The 14577-nt window shown below is 43.1% G+C and overlaps 1 protein-coding gene and 1 long non-coding RNA gene across 11 annotated transcripts in view; one reads left to right on the top strand and one right to left on the bottom strand.

Moving 5' to 3' along the window:
- The window catches only part of CADM1 (cell adhesion molecule 1), a 539770-nt gene that overhangs the window by 259874 nt on the left and 265319 nt on the right, over positions 1 to 14577 (top strand). For 8 of the 9 annotated variants that reach the window (XM_068240925.1, XM_068240926.1, XM_068240927.1 and 5 more), the window contains exon 2: positions 1423 to 1500. The exons of the other annotated variant lie outside the window; for it this stretch is intronic. In XM_068240925.1, the coding sequence (XP_068097026.1) occupies positions 1423 to 1500 (78 nt within the window). The remainder of the gene's footprint in view (positions 1 to 1422; positions 1501 to 14577) is intronic. 9 annotated transcript variants of the gene reach the window in all.
- The window catches only part of LOC137521544 (uncharacterized), a 49319-nt gene continuing 41929 nt past the window's right edge, over positions 7188 to 14577 (bottom strand). For both annotated transcript variants that reach the window (XR_011022147.1, XR_011022148.1), the window contains 2 exons: positions 10717 to 10784; positions 7188 to 7608 (listed from right to left, as the gene is read on the bottom strand). This is a non-coding gene — a long non-coding RNA (uncharacterized lncRNA). The remainder of the gene's footprint in view (positions 7609 to 10716; positions 10785 to 14577) is intronic.

Raw genomic sequence — 14577 nt, forward strand, 5'->3', positions numbered from 1 at the left:
AGTATTTAAGGCAAAAGATTAGCAGGATAGCCAGGCAACTGGTATTACTTAAAAGGAAATAAATATGGCAGGCTTCATATCCAGTACCTCTCACTTCAGTTAAAGTGCCAGTAATTTTCTCAGAAACTTTCCCTGTTCTTAAAAGCTATGAATGGGCCCTTGGTGATCTTTTAATATAGATATTCCCCCCCAAAAAGTTATGTTTTCTACTTTAAAGAAGGTGTTGTTGGATTGAATGTTTAAATTAAGGTATTTATCTCCTCTTGAAAGCTCCACATTATATACGTTTATATCCTTTTCTGTATTGAATTTAATTAAATAGGTATGAATTCAATTGGGATGTGGGGTAACTTAATTTTTCAAAATTATTCCTCACACAAGGCCCAGTGATCTCCCCAGTATTTTTTGCCAGCCAGTGGCATGAAAATGTAGCTGGGTGGCATGAAAAAGTAGCCGGGTGGGGCAAGATGTGAGAATGCAGGGTCGGTGCTTCTGTGCAACTCTGCTTACAGTATAGGAGGAGGTGAGCTGATAACAGCCGGGTGCTCACCAAAACTAGCCGGGTGGAGCACCCGGCTAAAAGAGTCTGGGGAGAACACTGAGGCCCAATACATTTCTGGCAATATGTAAATAATCTGGCTTTGCATTCTATGGGCTTGATTCACTAAACCGTGATAACTCATATCACGGCCATTTTCGTGTGATCGCGAATTTGCGCGCGCAATAGTGAATTTTCTCACGGAACCGGCTGCGTTTTCACATGCAAATTTGCGCTTGCACACGCAAAATCGTGATTGCGTGAAAATGCGTGCGAAAACGGCCGTGATATGAGTTATCACGGTTTAGTGAATCAAGCCCTATATGTGGATGTTTACATGTTGAAGGCAATACTGTATGAAGAGCATTTGGAGCTGTGTAGTTTGCAGGAATATATATAAAAGGCAATTTACATGGTTCACCTCACAGTTTTTAAGGTAAACATTTAATGTTCCTTCTCCTTCTGAGTGTCGCACACATTGATTGCCTTCACAAATGTCTGCAAGTGTCTTATGGGGCCATTCTGGACCATCAGCATAAAACCGAGCCAGCAGTTTCATTTGCATCAACTCCCAACATAAAGCTTCTCGCCTGCTCTGTATGTGGGATTAATTAGCCGCTGCTGCGGCTTCAACTGAAAAACACAGAAGAGGAAAGGTAACGTGAAGAACATTAGGACAATAGGGCACAGTGAGGGGCTAGTAATTGTGTCTGATTGCAGGGTTGTGGAGCTATTTACCTCAATACACAACAGGTTGATTTGATGATGAATATGTGAGCAGGCTCTGCGGAAACATCTCTGTGTGGTACTGAGTCAGGAGGAGGCCAGAAGGTATGCTGCGTACACATCTGCAGACAGTTCACAGCCTATCTTGTCTCTGTCAGGGAGAAGTTCCAGTCTGCATGGCTCCTCAGAATACTTTGCCTTACCTGATCCCTTCTATGAGCAACTCCCAAGCCCTGGTATGTGACACTGTGTGTCTAGACGTTGTATTGTGTCTGTGTCGTCGGACGCTGACCTCTTGTTTTTAACATCATCGTGACTGGACACCTTGACTTCCCTGTGAAGGTGACCTTATGAGCCATTAATTGTGATATTGACATCTAGCCATCTTGCTTCGCTGTAACCCATTAGATTCTTTATCATTCCAGCCATTAAATCCGTTCGCCGGCCCTCACCTGCGCTCTCGTTTCTAACTGTGTTGTATATGCCGGCCCTCACCCGCTTTCTCTCTTCTAACTGTGTTGTATACGCCGGCCCTCACACACGCTCTTTTCTTACTGTGTTGTATATGCCGGCCTCACCCGCGCTCTCTTTTCTTACTGTATATAGTTGTAAAAGGCAAAGTTGTTTTTTGTGTGTGTTTTTTTAATGTTTATTTCCACAATGAAAATGGTAAGTATCTTTATATGTTAATTCCGCTATCTTTTCTCCGTTCAGCAACTATACAAAGCAAATTGCAATGGAGTTTACTACCGATTTATACTGTTCCAGTCACATTTTTGTAAGATCACTGTCATAGCATCAGGTCTCAATGTTTTGTATAAGAGAAATCATTTATGTGATATTTCTGAATGAGCAGCATGTATCCCAGACATCGAACAGGGACCTCTAGTGGTTGGAGGAACATGTCTCAGGAAAATCATACTGCTAAGCTATGAAGTAGCTATGCAGTCCTATATTTTATTGTTTAGTTTTTGTTTTCCACAAGCATATTAGTTACGTGTAAAGGTCAGTTATAAATGCATTTATCCTTAACTGATATTCTAATAGAAACTCATGTACCTCACTGTGGTATTACCCAGCACAGAGCACTTACCTGTATAGCCTTTTGCACACGTTCTTCCTTTAAAAGGCCTTAAAATCGAATAACCCTTCTAATCTGATATATTAAGAAGGCCAAATTGGATCAGAATCTAAAAAAACATGTTAGTATTATTTAATTGATTGATTCAGGAATTACATGCCCTATTGGCCTCAGGAAGGTGGTGGTGGTGGTGGTGGTGCAGGGGGTGGGATGGCCATTGTAACAAGTGTTTTCACCTGTCCATTACACAGAGGTTGCCCTTCTTTCTGACTGTTGTATGCTGCATCAGTAGACCTGAAGTTGTCATGTTTAGGAAAATAACTACTGTAGGCAGCTTGGAATGGACAACTAAAGGTCGTAATAGGCATGGTCAGCCAAATAGGTCAGTATCAACTCCTGTAAGTTAAAATTGATAAAGTTTTACCCCAATGACCAGTAATAGTCTCCAGTCATGCTGAGATGGATTTTTTTTTTTTTATACAGGTGTCAGGCTAGTGTCAGGCCTGGAACCCACTAGAGTGTTTATTTGAGCGTTTAGGGAGCGCTTTCAATCGCAAGCGATTTCCCTGCCAATGTAAATGGATGGGACAGATTTCACTAGAGCGATTGTGGTTAAGGAAATCGCAGGACATGCAGCATTTTGCGAGCGTTTCCATTCTAATTGTATAGGAGCAGGGAAAACGCTCCCAAAATCTCTTGCAAAACGCTATCACAAATCGCTAGCGAGTGCGATAGCGCTTTGTGCTTTTTTACTGGGTTCCAGGCCTCACACATCTATCCAAAGCTTAAATGAACGTTTACCACCCATTGTTACTTGCCTGGGGGTTATCTGCTGAAACAATGTCTGCATAGTTGGTTTCTAAATCTGTACAGTGTCAGGTTATACAGTAATATCATGTCTTTACCCACCTTACTTAAAGATGATTTCTGATTGGCTGGGGGATAAATACACAAGGTTTGTCTTTCCATTGGAAACGGTAAAATGGTTTTTGATGTTGTATAGAGCTGCAGTTAAATCCTTAGCTACATTTTTTTTTTCACACTTGCCATTCCGTATAGATGACACTTATTTAATGTCACTTTAATGCTAGGCATAAGCCATTACATTATCGCAGTTCCTGACTAACACTGGGCTTGTGTGTGAAGCTGCCATGTGCTTTAATTCCTGGTTACTGCACATTGAGGCCTATTCAGCATTCTCCTGATGTTCGGTGTAAATTCTCTCTAACGAGATTCCAGCTCTAACAAACTCACTTCATTAATTTTTACAGTTTATTAAAAACATAAAGTAGAGTTGCTGTCGGCGGCTCGGTATCACCAAGTCCTGCAACAACTGTACTGTAACCATAGCCGGGGAATTTGTTAAGAAGTAACTGCAACACTTGTCAAGGCTACGATGTTAATGTCATTTATCAAGAACAATTGGAATGGAAATCTGCGTTTGACACGGTTTCTGAGGGATAGTTTGATGAAATGGCAAGTGAGGAGAAAAAGGCATTGTACACAGCAACCCGGTCTCCAGGTTTCACTACAAGTTCACGTTCCATGAATCATTTTCTAAGAGCACAGCAAGATGTAAGACTGGCAGGACTCTAATTATCCAGACTATAATTTTCTGAGGAGAGTACAATACATGCCCTGCTGTGGAGGAACATATGGGAATCTCTACTCTATGCCATAAAAATCAATCAGAAGTGTATTTGTACTTGCACCACATTGCTGCAAGCTGTTGTCTGATTGGTCGCTCTGGGATACTGTATGGTATTTTAGGCTCACACTGCTTGTTCTGAGGAAGATCAACCACAGCAATGTGTTAACTGTCTAGTCTATAGACATGTGCGTGGTTAGTGGCACATGCTGAAGACATTTAAAATGCAAAACCATCCACAGCTTACATGTGTATAGTCCGTAGTGATCATTTCCACAATGAGTAGTGTAGCATGAGTTTGGGTGACTAAATGTCTGGTTCAAGCATCTCTTAAACACTGGTAGCCATCTTGCATGTGGCTTTGCTGGTGTGTATGTAACATACACGCACACAATTACTGTCACCTGCAGGGTTTGGGACTTTATCCTGTAGATGACAGTTTGAGGCGATGCTAGTGACATGTTCTGTTGCTATGCAGAGAGTATGATGGAGCAGCGTCGAGTGGGTGGTGTTAGAAGAACAACAATAGGGTCAGCCTGTGCTCACCCGAGATGATCCCCCAGTCCGGATCTCTTGCTTATACATTGTAGAAAGGAGGGGGCGATTGTTGCCCCCATCACATGCTAAATTCTATGCAGAGGCAGTCACAGATGGCCACCTTGGCCGAGAACGATCTAGAGCAGGGGTGTCGAACTTGAATAGAAAGTGGGCCAAAATTAAACTTTGACCAAGCTGTGGGCCAACCTCAATGTCTAGAGGTCACTGCCCTCCCTCGTAAGCTTTCCTGGTGTCTAATGCCCTCTCCCCTGTACAGTTCCCTAGTGTTAAGTGGTCCTCCCTCCCCTATACAGTTTCCTTGTTTCTAGTGGTCCTCCTCCATACCTTATACACCCCCCATCCCATTACAGTCCCATGGTGCTTTTCCCCTCCCTCCCCTATATGAACTCCCTTGTGATCTTGGGCTTCACCTCCAGTATAGCTTTCCTGGTGAGTGGGCAAAACATAATGCAACATGGGGAAACCATTTGTGGCCCATGGGCCAGAGTTTGACATGTATGATCTAGAATGTGCACAAGTATGTACTCTAAATGTCTTTAACTTCCCCTTGTCTGGCCGATCAAAGTTAAAATCCGTTTTAGTGTTTAAAAATCCTGATCAGTGGGCCAGTGGCCCTTAGGATCACTGCAGTGTCCTGGTCTACTGCAATCATTTAAGTAGGAGATACTGATCCTTAACAGTATTAGGCCTTTCTCACCCAGTCAGCAGAGCTGGTCAATGGGATGCCAGTGTTTATAGCTTGCATGTAGATTCATTGCAGGTTGTATGCAGCTTTAGTATTGGATCAGTCAAAATCAGCAAGAAGTGCATTTGATTGATCCAGTTCCAAGTTGCATACAGTCTGGACTAAATTTTCAGACTGGTGTAGTTCTGAGCAGACTCAGATGGTCAGCTAATTCACCACTGGAAAATAAAAATAAACAGAGAGCGTGGCAGAAAGTGTATTCCTAGGTCTTGACCATGCACTTGTATGAATAAACAATATTTGACAAATCCTGATCTAATAAACTTCTAATTATACAGTAGAGTCTCAGTTATCCGGCACAGGCAGGGATTGCCTGATACCAGATATGGCGGGGGCGAATGGTGGCGTTCCTACCGCAGTTAGCAGAGTATTGTACAGCAGTAGCGACTTACGAATGCTCTGTGTGCCTGTCTTCTTCTCTTGAGTAGCTTCCAGAGGCTTTAGGACATCCTCCGTGCATGACTCAGACGCGTCACGTGACTCAGTGGAAGTCAGGTGGCACGCTGGAGAGCCATATGAGCATTCCGCAATGCCTCTGGGAGTCACAGAAGAGAAGAAGATGTGTACATGGAGCATTCGTAAGATGCTACTGCTACGCAATATTCTAACTGCGGGAGGAACACCCCCATTCTCCCCCGCCAGGCTTGCTGGTTAGTTGAGACTGCCGGATGCCTGAGTTCCGGTTAACCGGGACTCTACTGTAGTTAACTTATTGGTGTACAATAGTGTAGAAAAAGGGCTGCTACACATACACTCACCCAGCAATGGGAGCACAGAGTCCAGACCAGCATCAAATTGTACACAAGAAAATCCCGCTGCACCAATGAGTAAGGTGAAAAAATAGAAAATTCTTTATTCCAAATCCAGCATCTCAGCATACAGGTAAAAAGCTCACGCGTATCGGAGCAAGAATGGCTCCTTAATCATAGCTATGATTTAGGAGCCATTCTTGCTCCGATACGCGTGAGCTTTTTTCCTGTATGCTGAGATGCTGGATTTGGAATAAAGAATTTTCTATTTTTTCACCTTACTCATTGGTGCAGCGGGATTTTCTTGTGTACAATTTACTGGTGTACAAGTTAGAGAAGATTGAAACCAGATCATCAATAATATCCGCAGAAAGCGGTTTTAAGAGGACAGCAGTGGCCTTTTCTTCCCTCCTGTATTTTATGCCATAAGATTTAATCAGAAGTGTATTTGGACTTGCATCACATTGCTGCCCATGTACTTTATTCCAGGCAGTTTTTGTTTTCCTCCTCCTTTAGAGTGGGGAAAAGTTAGAACCACTGCCAGGTTTTTGTTAGTCAGAATCCCTTTTTTTTTTCCCTAGCTCATGTTCTGAGTGATGCCTGTGTCCTTAGCAGGAAGTGAAGAGAAACCTTTAGAGCATACAAGTCAAACTTCGGCCCGCGGGCCAAATCTGGCCCTCAGAGCTATTAAATTTGGCCCTCAAGTGGTTTCCCCACTTTGCATTATGTTTGGCCCACTCTGGACCACCAAAGAAACTATAGTGGAGGTAAAGCCCTAGAACAGCAGGGAAGCCATATTGGTTGGAAAGCACTAAAAACTAAAGCACTGTATAGGGAGGGTGCGGGCTTCTAGGCACCAGGGAAGTGTATAGGGGTTGGAGGGGAGCCATTAGACACCTGGGATAAGGGATGATGGTGGCCAGTAAACATTGAGGTTGGCCCGCGACTAGGTCCCAGTGTACAATTTCGGCCCACTTTGTATTTAAGTTTGACACCCCTGCTTTAGAGTGTGAGATACAACAACAAAAGCAAGCTACTCTGATGATCTTACCATTCTCAAAATATATTACTACTACTATATTCTCCGTTCTACGTCTTAGTAACATTTGAAGTTGTCTTTGGCAGCTGCTGAACCACTCACATTTTTGTTTTTCAGTTTTATTGTTCATAAATTAAGTCCGTAAAACCACCCAAGACAGAGATGTCAGCTTAGGGTGGGCGTAGTTGAGCCAGAGCACCCAGTGTGGTTCTGAAAGCCTTCACTCATGCAGGCACTTAACTGAGAACCCATCCAGTTGTCCAGTGTACAAGGAATTAAATCAGCCGAATGCTGCAAATCACGCTTGGGCATTTGCCAGACAATTCTGCCTGTACCATCACTGTGCATGTATGAGATGTGGGATTCCATGCTATTAGCTGACCATAGCTGCTTTTGCTTGGTTAGGGTTTTCGCCTTGCAGCGCTGGGTCCACGCCTCAAATTTCAGCCAGGGCACTATCTGCACGGAGTTTGTATGTTCTCCCCGTGTCTGACTGGGTTGCCTCTTGGCACTCCGGTTTCCTTCTACATTCCAAAAACATAAAGATAAGTTAATTGGCTTCCCCGCAAATTGGCCTTGGACTATGATACATACACTACACGATAAACAGATAGACATATATACTGTATATGTATGTAGCCCCTCTGAGGGACAGTTAAGTGACAAAACAATCTACTCTGTACAGCGCTGCGGAAGATGTTGGCGCATTATAAATACACAATAATTACTGGAATCACCCCCAAAATAATCAAATAAAATAAAGACTAAATAATAATCATTTGAAATAAAAATGTACCTAGTTAAATACATTTTTATTCCAGGCCCCTTTCTCTTCTTCTGGCATGGAAATGGCTGAGTATTCATGACAAATGGTCCCCTGGCGCTCTCTTATGTATCAGTGCAGTGGTGGGTAGCAATTCAGTTTAGAGTGGAATGGGAGCTTAGAAATCCCACTTTAAGCTGCAGATTTAACCTATTTGCTTCTGACCAACTAAAATATGAGGTCTTTTTGGCCAGCCTTTGGTGAAGAATTACAAGTTTTAGTTGAGGTGCCTGTGATTAACAGATAGTGAATAATTTCACAGGCATGCCCCTGCTGCCAAACAATCTTTCTTAGAATAGATGATTCATAAACATATGCACTGTGACTGCCAGGTAGTAAACAAAAATGAAAAAACTTGGTGCTGTCTTACCTTAAAGGGGTTCTTTCGTGAAAAAAGTAGGCAGTTAAAAAATGTGACAGATGACAGGTTTTGGGCCAGCCCATCTTTTTAAAAGGGGGATTCTCAGGGCTTTCTTTGTTTTCAACAGCATTTCCTGAACAGCAGTTTAACTGCCAAAATAGCAAGATACCAGCCGGCCTCCCTAATCACTTGCACACTATTATGTCAGTTAGATTTTGCAACTGTTGTTCAGGAAATGCTGTTGAAAACAAAGAAAGCCCTGAGAATCCCCCTTAAAGAGACTCTGTAACAAAAATTGCATCCTGTTTTTTATCATCCTACAAGTTCCAAAAGCTATTCTAATGTGTTCTGGCTTACTGCAGCACTTTGTACTATCACAGTCTCTGTAATAAATCAATGTATCTTTCCCTTGTCAGACTTGTCAGCCTGTGTCTGGAAGGCTGCCAAGTTCTTCAGTGTTGTGGTTCTGCTATGCACTCCCCCCTCAGGGGGGAAAGAAACACACAAATGATCTCTTGAGATTCAAAAGGAAGGCTGTATACAGCCTGCTTGTGTATGGATGTATTTTCTATGTGTGGACATACTGTACATCAACCTACTTCCTGTTTTGGTGGCCATTTTGTTTGTTTATAAACAAACTTTTTAAAACTGTTTTTAACCACTTTTAATGCGGCGGGGAGCGGCGAAATTGTGACAGAGGGGAATAGGAGATGTCCCCTAACGCACTGGTATGTTTACTTTTGTGCGATTTTAACAATACAGATTCTCTTTAAAAAGATGGACTGGCCCAAAACCTGTCATCTGTCATATTTTTTAACTGCCTACTTTTTTCGCGAAAGAACCCCTTTAACCACTTTGCATCCAGACCTTGTTTTCCCCTTATTGACCAGAGCAGTTCTTACGCTTTAGCGGTGTCCCTGTTTAATCACCAATAACTTCACCTGTACTCGTGCCACTTAAATGATCTATATATCGTTTTTTTCAAGACAAACTAAGCTTTCATTGGGGGGTATTTGGTCCCAAATAAAATGTTCCCCTCTATGCATTTTAATGGGAAAAAGGGGAGGAAAAGAAAAAAATTCATTATTTCTCAATTTTGATCAATTTCTGTTTAAAAATAAAAATTGCGATTGACATAAAAACGGTGCCACCAGTTAAAGTCGCCCCAGTATAGATATCCAGATGTGTCCCCAGTATCAACCCCCCCCCCCCCCCGTACAGCCAGATGTGTCCCTAATATCAGCCCCCCCAGCATAGCCAGATGAGTCCCCTGTGTTTGCCACCCCTAGAATAGATTGACAGATGCACCCCCAGGAATAGTGCCCTTCTTTATAGCCAGATGTGTCCCCGGGATCAGGATTACCCCATTATAGCCAGATGTACCCCCAGGATTAGTGCTGCCCGCCATTATAGCCAAATGTGCCCCCAGTATTACGTTATGGGTCCCCCCAGGTGCCCAGATGTGCAAAATTTGTAACCCCCCTCCCCTTTGTTAATAAGATGTCCCCCAGTAACTTTGTATACCCCCCTTTGCATATCCCCCCTCCCCCCAAGAATCCATAGCCAGATCCCCCACCACCACCACCAGGCAGCCCCCTCCGTGCAGAAATAGTTAAAAAAAATGCACAAGCAAGCAGCCACACTCACCTACCTTGGTTCTGCGACGATCCTGAAGCCTGATCCTTCGATCACCGCTCTGCAGCCAGCCGCATATTGCCGGTAACCCGGGTCCCGGCTTGATGACGTCATCAAGCCGGGACCCGGGTTTCCGGCAATATGCGGCTGACTTCAGAGCGGTGATCGGAGGATCAGGCTTCAGGATCGTCGCAGGACCGAGGTAGGTGAGTGTGGCTGCTTGCTTGTGCATTTTTATTAACTATTTGTGCGCCGAGAGGGACAGATGAAGGATCGCTGCAGTTCACTACTGCAGCGATCGTTCATGGGAGGGGGGTGGACTAATTGGCCAAAAGGGAACATGTTCCCTTCCACCAATTAGTAATGCAGCTGACAGTGCCGGAGGGTGCACTCTGCAGCGCACCCGACCGTGCACAGCAGGGCTGCAAGGAGGTCAGTATATCTATGTCGCTGTGGCTTGGAGGGTGCCACAGCTGACGTAGATAAACTGTAGCAGTGGGGAAAGTGGTTAAGGAAGAGTAACTGCTAGTGACTTGTAAAATGTAACCCAGAAAATTCTTCCCCTTCAGTAGAATATCCTGAACAGAGTGCATTTAATATGTATGCTAATAAGTTTGGCACAAGCTGACGATAGTACTATACTATATAACACTAAGCTCTCTTCAGGTGAAAATCCTAACCTACCCTCCAGCTCTCCTACTCTATACCTCACACACTAACCCTCCTTTTATCAACACCTAACACTTACCTTAGTATTGCTACACCTAACACTAAACTTACTACTGCTTAGCTTACCGATTGTTTGCAGCTTACCATTCTTCATAGCCGTTACACCACTGCTTGCCGATAATCATAGCGCCACTTGCCAAGATGCACTGAATCTAAACAGCCAAAAATAACATGGTAGGCTTTAGTACCTGCAGGACTCAAATGTATGCCAGTGCCTCAGAAGTAAGCACTTGGCCTGGATGTATCTGCAGAACCTGAAGAATGCTCTTTTAAGGACTGGAACCCACTAGGAGTGTTTTTCTGAGTGCTTTGTGATTTGAAAAGCTCTGCTAATGCATTGATATTGTTGTGAACATTTGAGCAATGTGATTGTATAAAAATCCCTGATAGTGTTGCATTAGCAAGAGCTTTTTGGAATCACTAGCGCTTAGAAAAGGCTGCTAGTGGGTTTGAGCCCTAAATGTCGGATGGTTTCCCAATCACGTAGTTACTGGCCCAAGCAGGCAGTGGTCATCTTATGTTTCCTGGCACCAGTTTTTAAGCTATTTCTATAGTGTTTTGGTCTGTCTAACCACATTTAGATGGAACACACTCTGAAGAAGTTGGCCATGAGCAGACATAAAAATGGCTGTAAATAACTTACCACAAATGTGCATTTGTCTTGACTGTGCTTCTGCATTTCTCACATTGCAGACAGTGCGACAGACAGAACAGTGGACCCATTTTATTTTATAACTCTCTGCTCTTTTTAACCTTTCAACCGCTTTCTGACAGAATGACTTAATAGCTTGCAGCACATATCTCCTAGTTACACTTTGGAAAGACGGTTATGTATCTGCAAGATTTAATGCTAGATCTAAAACGCATGACAAGATGTTATAGTGTATGTCGGTTATAAGAAACCTTTTGATTTGTTGAGAAGTTGCTGTATCAAACCTCCAACATTATGATGTTTTCAAGAGACTCAATGTCAGACGTCAAAGACAGGATTATGGGTCTGGAGACTACGGGTTGTGTTCATCAAAGGCTTTTATTTTTCACTGTGAGGGGAAATGAGACATTTTTATGTTTTGTGAAGGTGATAGAACTGTGAGGTCTTTTAAACACTAAAGTGAAACAAATATGAAACTTACAATCTTTGAAAAGTATCTTCACTAACAAATGTAAAAAAAAAAACATTTTTTGAAGGCTATGGGCTTGATTTAATGATGGCTTTGATTCTTGGCTATGTGGGCCAAGAGTTACTTTTCTCAGACCTCCTTTTAACCTTTTTTTTCTGCAGTGTCCTTAGGATAGTGCTCTGCAGCCATAGAGAAGTTTCATATATTCATGATATTTCTATATTTTCTGAAGCCATCATGATGAAAACCGAAACATGGAATATTGCCATCCCAAGAGATGAAATGGGGCCGTTTACAAAAAAGGCAGTTTGTGAAAGGTCATTATACCCTTTGATCATCTCAAATATTTTGGCTCTGGGTTACAACTTTAAAGTTGTGTGGCCTGACGGCAAAGATGTGAAATTGTCTGCCCTACCAAGACACATTGCCGTTTTTTCGGTTACTAAATACATCTCTAAAAGCAGACCATAACGTTATAATTACAGTGGATTTTCCAACAGACTTCACTTATCAAAGCACAAGTTCAAACTTTTTTCTTTTTTTCCTATTAATATGAATTTTATAGGACATTTTATTAAATAAACTTGACAGTAAAAAGTATTTGGGGAAAATGCAGTTTATGAAAAACCAAAAGGAGAATAATGTCTGTACCAATTCATAGATCATTTAAAGTGAACCTGAAATGAAAATAAACTTAAGAGATTATGGGTTGTATGCATAGTACCGATAACAGATAGAACATAGTAAAGAAAATAGTCTCATATTTTCATTTTTAGTTATGTAGGTTTATTTATAATGTTGCATCATACTGTCACAGTTGTAGGTTAGAATCCACACTCTGCCTTTTAAGCTGTAAAAGAAACCAAAGTAATGACCTTTTGAGCAGTGGCTGGATGGTGTAATGGCAGAGACGGGACAAGGTCCTCCAGCACCCAAGGCTGAGACACCAAAGTGCGCCCCTCCATCCCTGCCACCCGAGCCATCAAACACTGATTGCTATTAGACTAAGAGGCGCCACAGGGCCCACAACCTCCCCAACACCTTAATATCTAGTTATCTGGCTTGCAGTCACTGCCACGTATCCCCTTTTCTTATTTCTTTCTGCTTCAAACACAATTAGGAATGAGAGCTGAATGATTTCTGCGCCCCCTCCTACACTGCGCCCTGAGGCTGGAGCCTCTCCAGCCTATGCCTCGGCCCGGCCCTGTGTAATGGTTAAGGGCTCTGCCTCTGACGCAGGAGACCAGGGTTCAAATCTTGCCTCTGCCTGTTCAGTAAGCCAGCACCTATTCAGTAGGAGACCTTAGGCAAGTCTCCCTGACACTGCTACTGCCTATAGAGCGTGTCCTAGTGGCTGCAGCTCTGGCGCTTTGAGTCCGCCTGGAGATAAATGTTATTTGTCTTGTCTTGAATATCCCTGCAGTAAACCCTTATCTCAAGCTGTCTCTCACTGTTTCTTGGCTGTTTACGTTTTTATTTGCTCTTAAGAAAACAGGACTGACTTTAACAAGCTGTCAACAAGCTCAGAGAAGGTTTTTTGCATAGATCACAACACAAGTTCTGTGCTGAAAAAACAGAAAGGGACTTCACATAATGTCTTAGTAAGGGTAATATCACGTATATGTTAATCTCATCATGTCACATGTCGCTTCAGGTTCAGAATATTTTCTTCCTCAGCAATGTCCATCTGCATTAACAGGCCCTCATAGAAACTGGCCTCCATGATAGGATATCAGTCAGTATGAAGCTAAAGGTTTAGCCGGCAGTGCAGTCACTCTTTCCTACCCATGCCCATGTGACTAAATGGGAAAGCCATTCATATTCTCAGAGTGAGGGCTTTCCCACCCAGCACTCTCATCTAATCCAGATAGGAAGAGACTTTCCTGATCAGGGTTTGGGGCTGTATATATTTTGGTACAACATTTCAGGTATTTCTGTTGGCTTCAAACATCAGAGAGGAAGCAGGATGAACACAGGTGTTACAACAACACAGGATATTTATGGTCTGCAGATAGATTTATGCAGAGGAGGCTCCCGTTGGGAAGCACTCCCCCCACCTTACAGCTGTTTCACGAGTTTGTTGCATCATCAGAGGTACAACGTAGAGTCGGTGTCTGCACCATTTTCACGCTCCTATTTACAACTGAGCATGGCATCTGGTGGCACTTGGCCGACCCTCCCAATGTATATGCCATCTGCTTCCGCCTTGCTTCCTGGTTCTTCATGCATCTGCATGAACACATACTGGTTTTAGCCAATCAGTGGCGAGTGGGCTGGGAGGTGGCTCATCATCGCAACATGCTGTGCACAGCCTGCGATAGCCACACCTCCCTCTCCTACCCGTACACATCACCATGGCTAATCGTGATGTGTATGGCATGCATGAGTTAGCGAGGCGGGTTTGATGACACATAGAAGTCTCAACATGCAGAGGCTTAACACAAGTGGGCAATATTTAAAGTTGCAGAGCAGGCAAGCATTACATTGCGCTAGTAGGAGAAATCCATAGAGAAAAGATAAAGGGTAAGTTGTGTCATTTAGTGTTTAGATTACACCCAGGTGACAGAAGGGAGTGGAAGGAGGAGAGATGATACTCTTTGGGGTCTTTTAACCACACACAAGCCAGTGATTTTCTTGTCTGAGACATTACCATAGTGATCATTTCTAATATGTTGAATTACTCTCGGGCACCCATGACCTGAGTCAATAGACTGTTTGTGTTCCTGGAATCTGGCTTTCATCGGCCTGGAAGTCATAATTATATAAAATCTGCCACAAGTGCAATTGCGTGCATACACCACAAATTCTGAACTACAGGCTATCA

This window comes from Hyperolius riggenbachi, chromosome 6 (assembly GCF_040937935.1).
Source record: "Hyperolius riggenbachi isolate aHypRig1 chromosome 6, aHypRig1.pri, whole genome shotgun sequence".
NCBI classification, from domain to species: Eukaryota; Metazoa; Chordata; class Amphibia; order Anura; family Hyperoliidae; genus Hyperolius; species Hyperolius riggenbachi.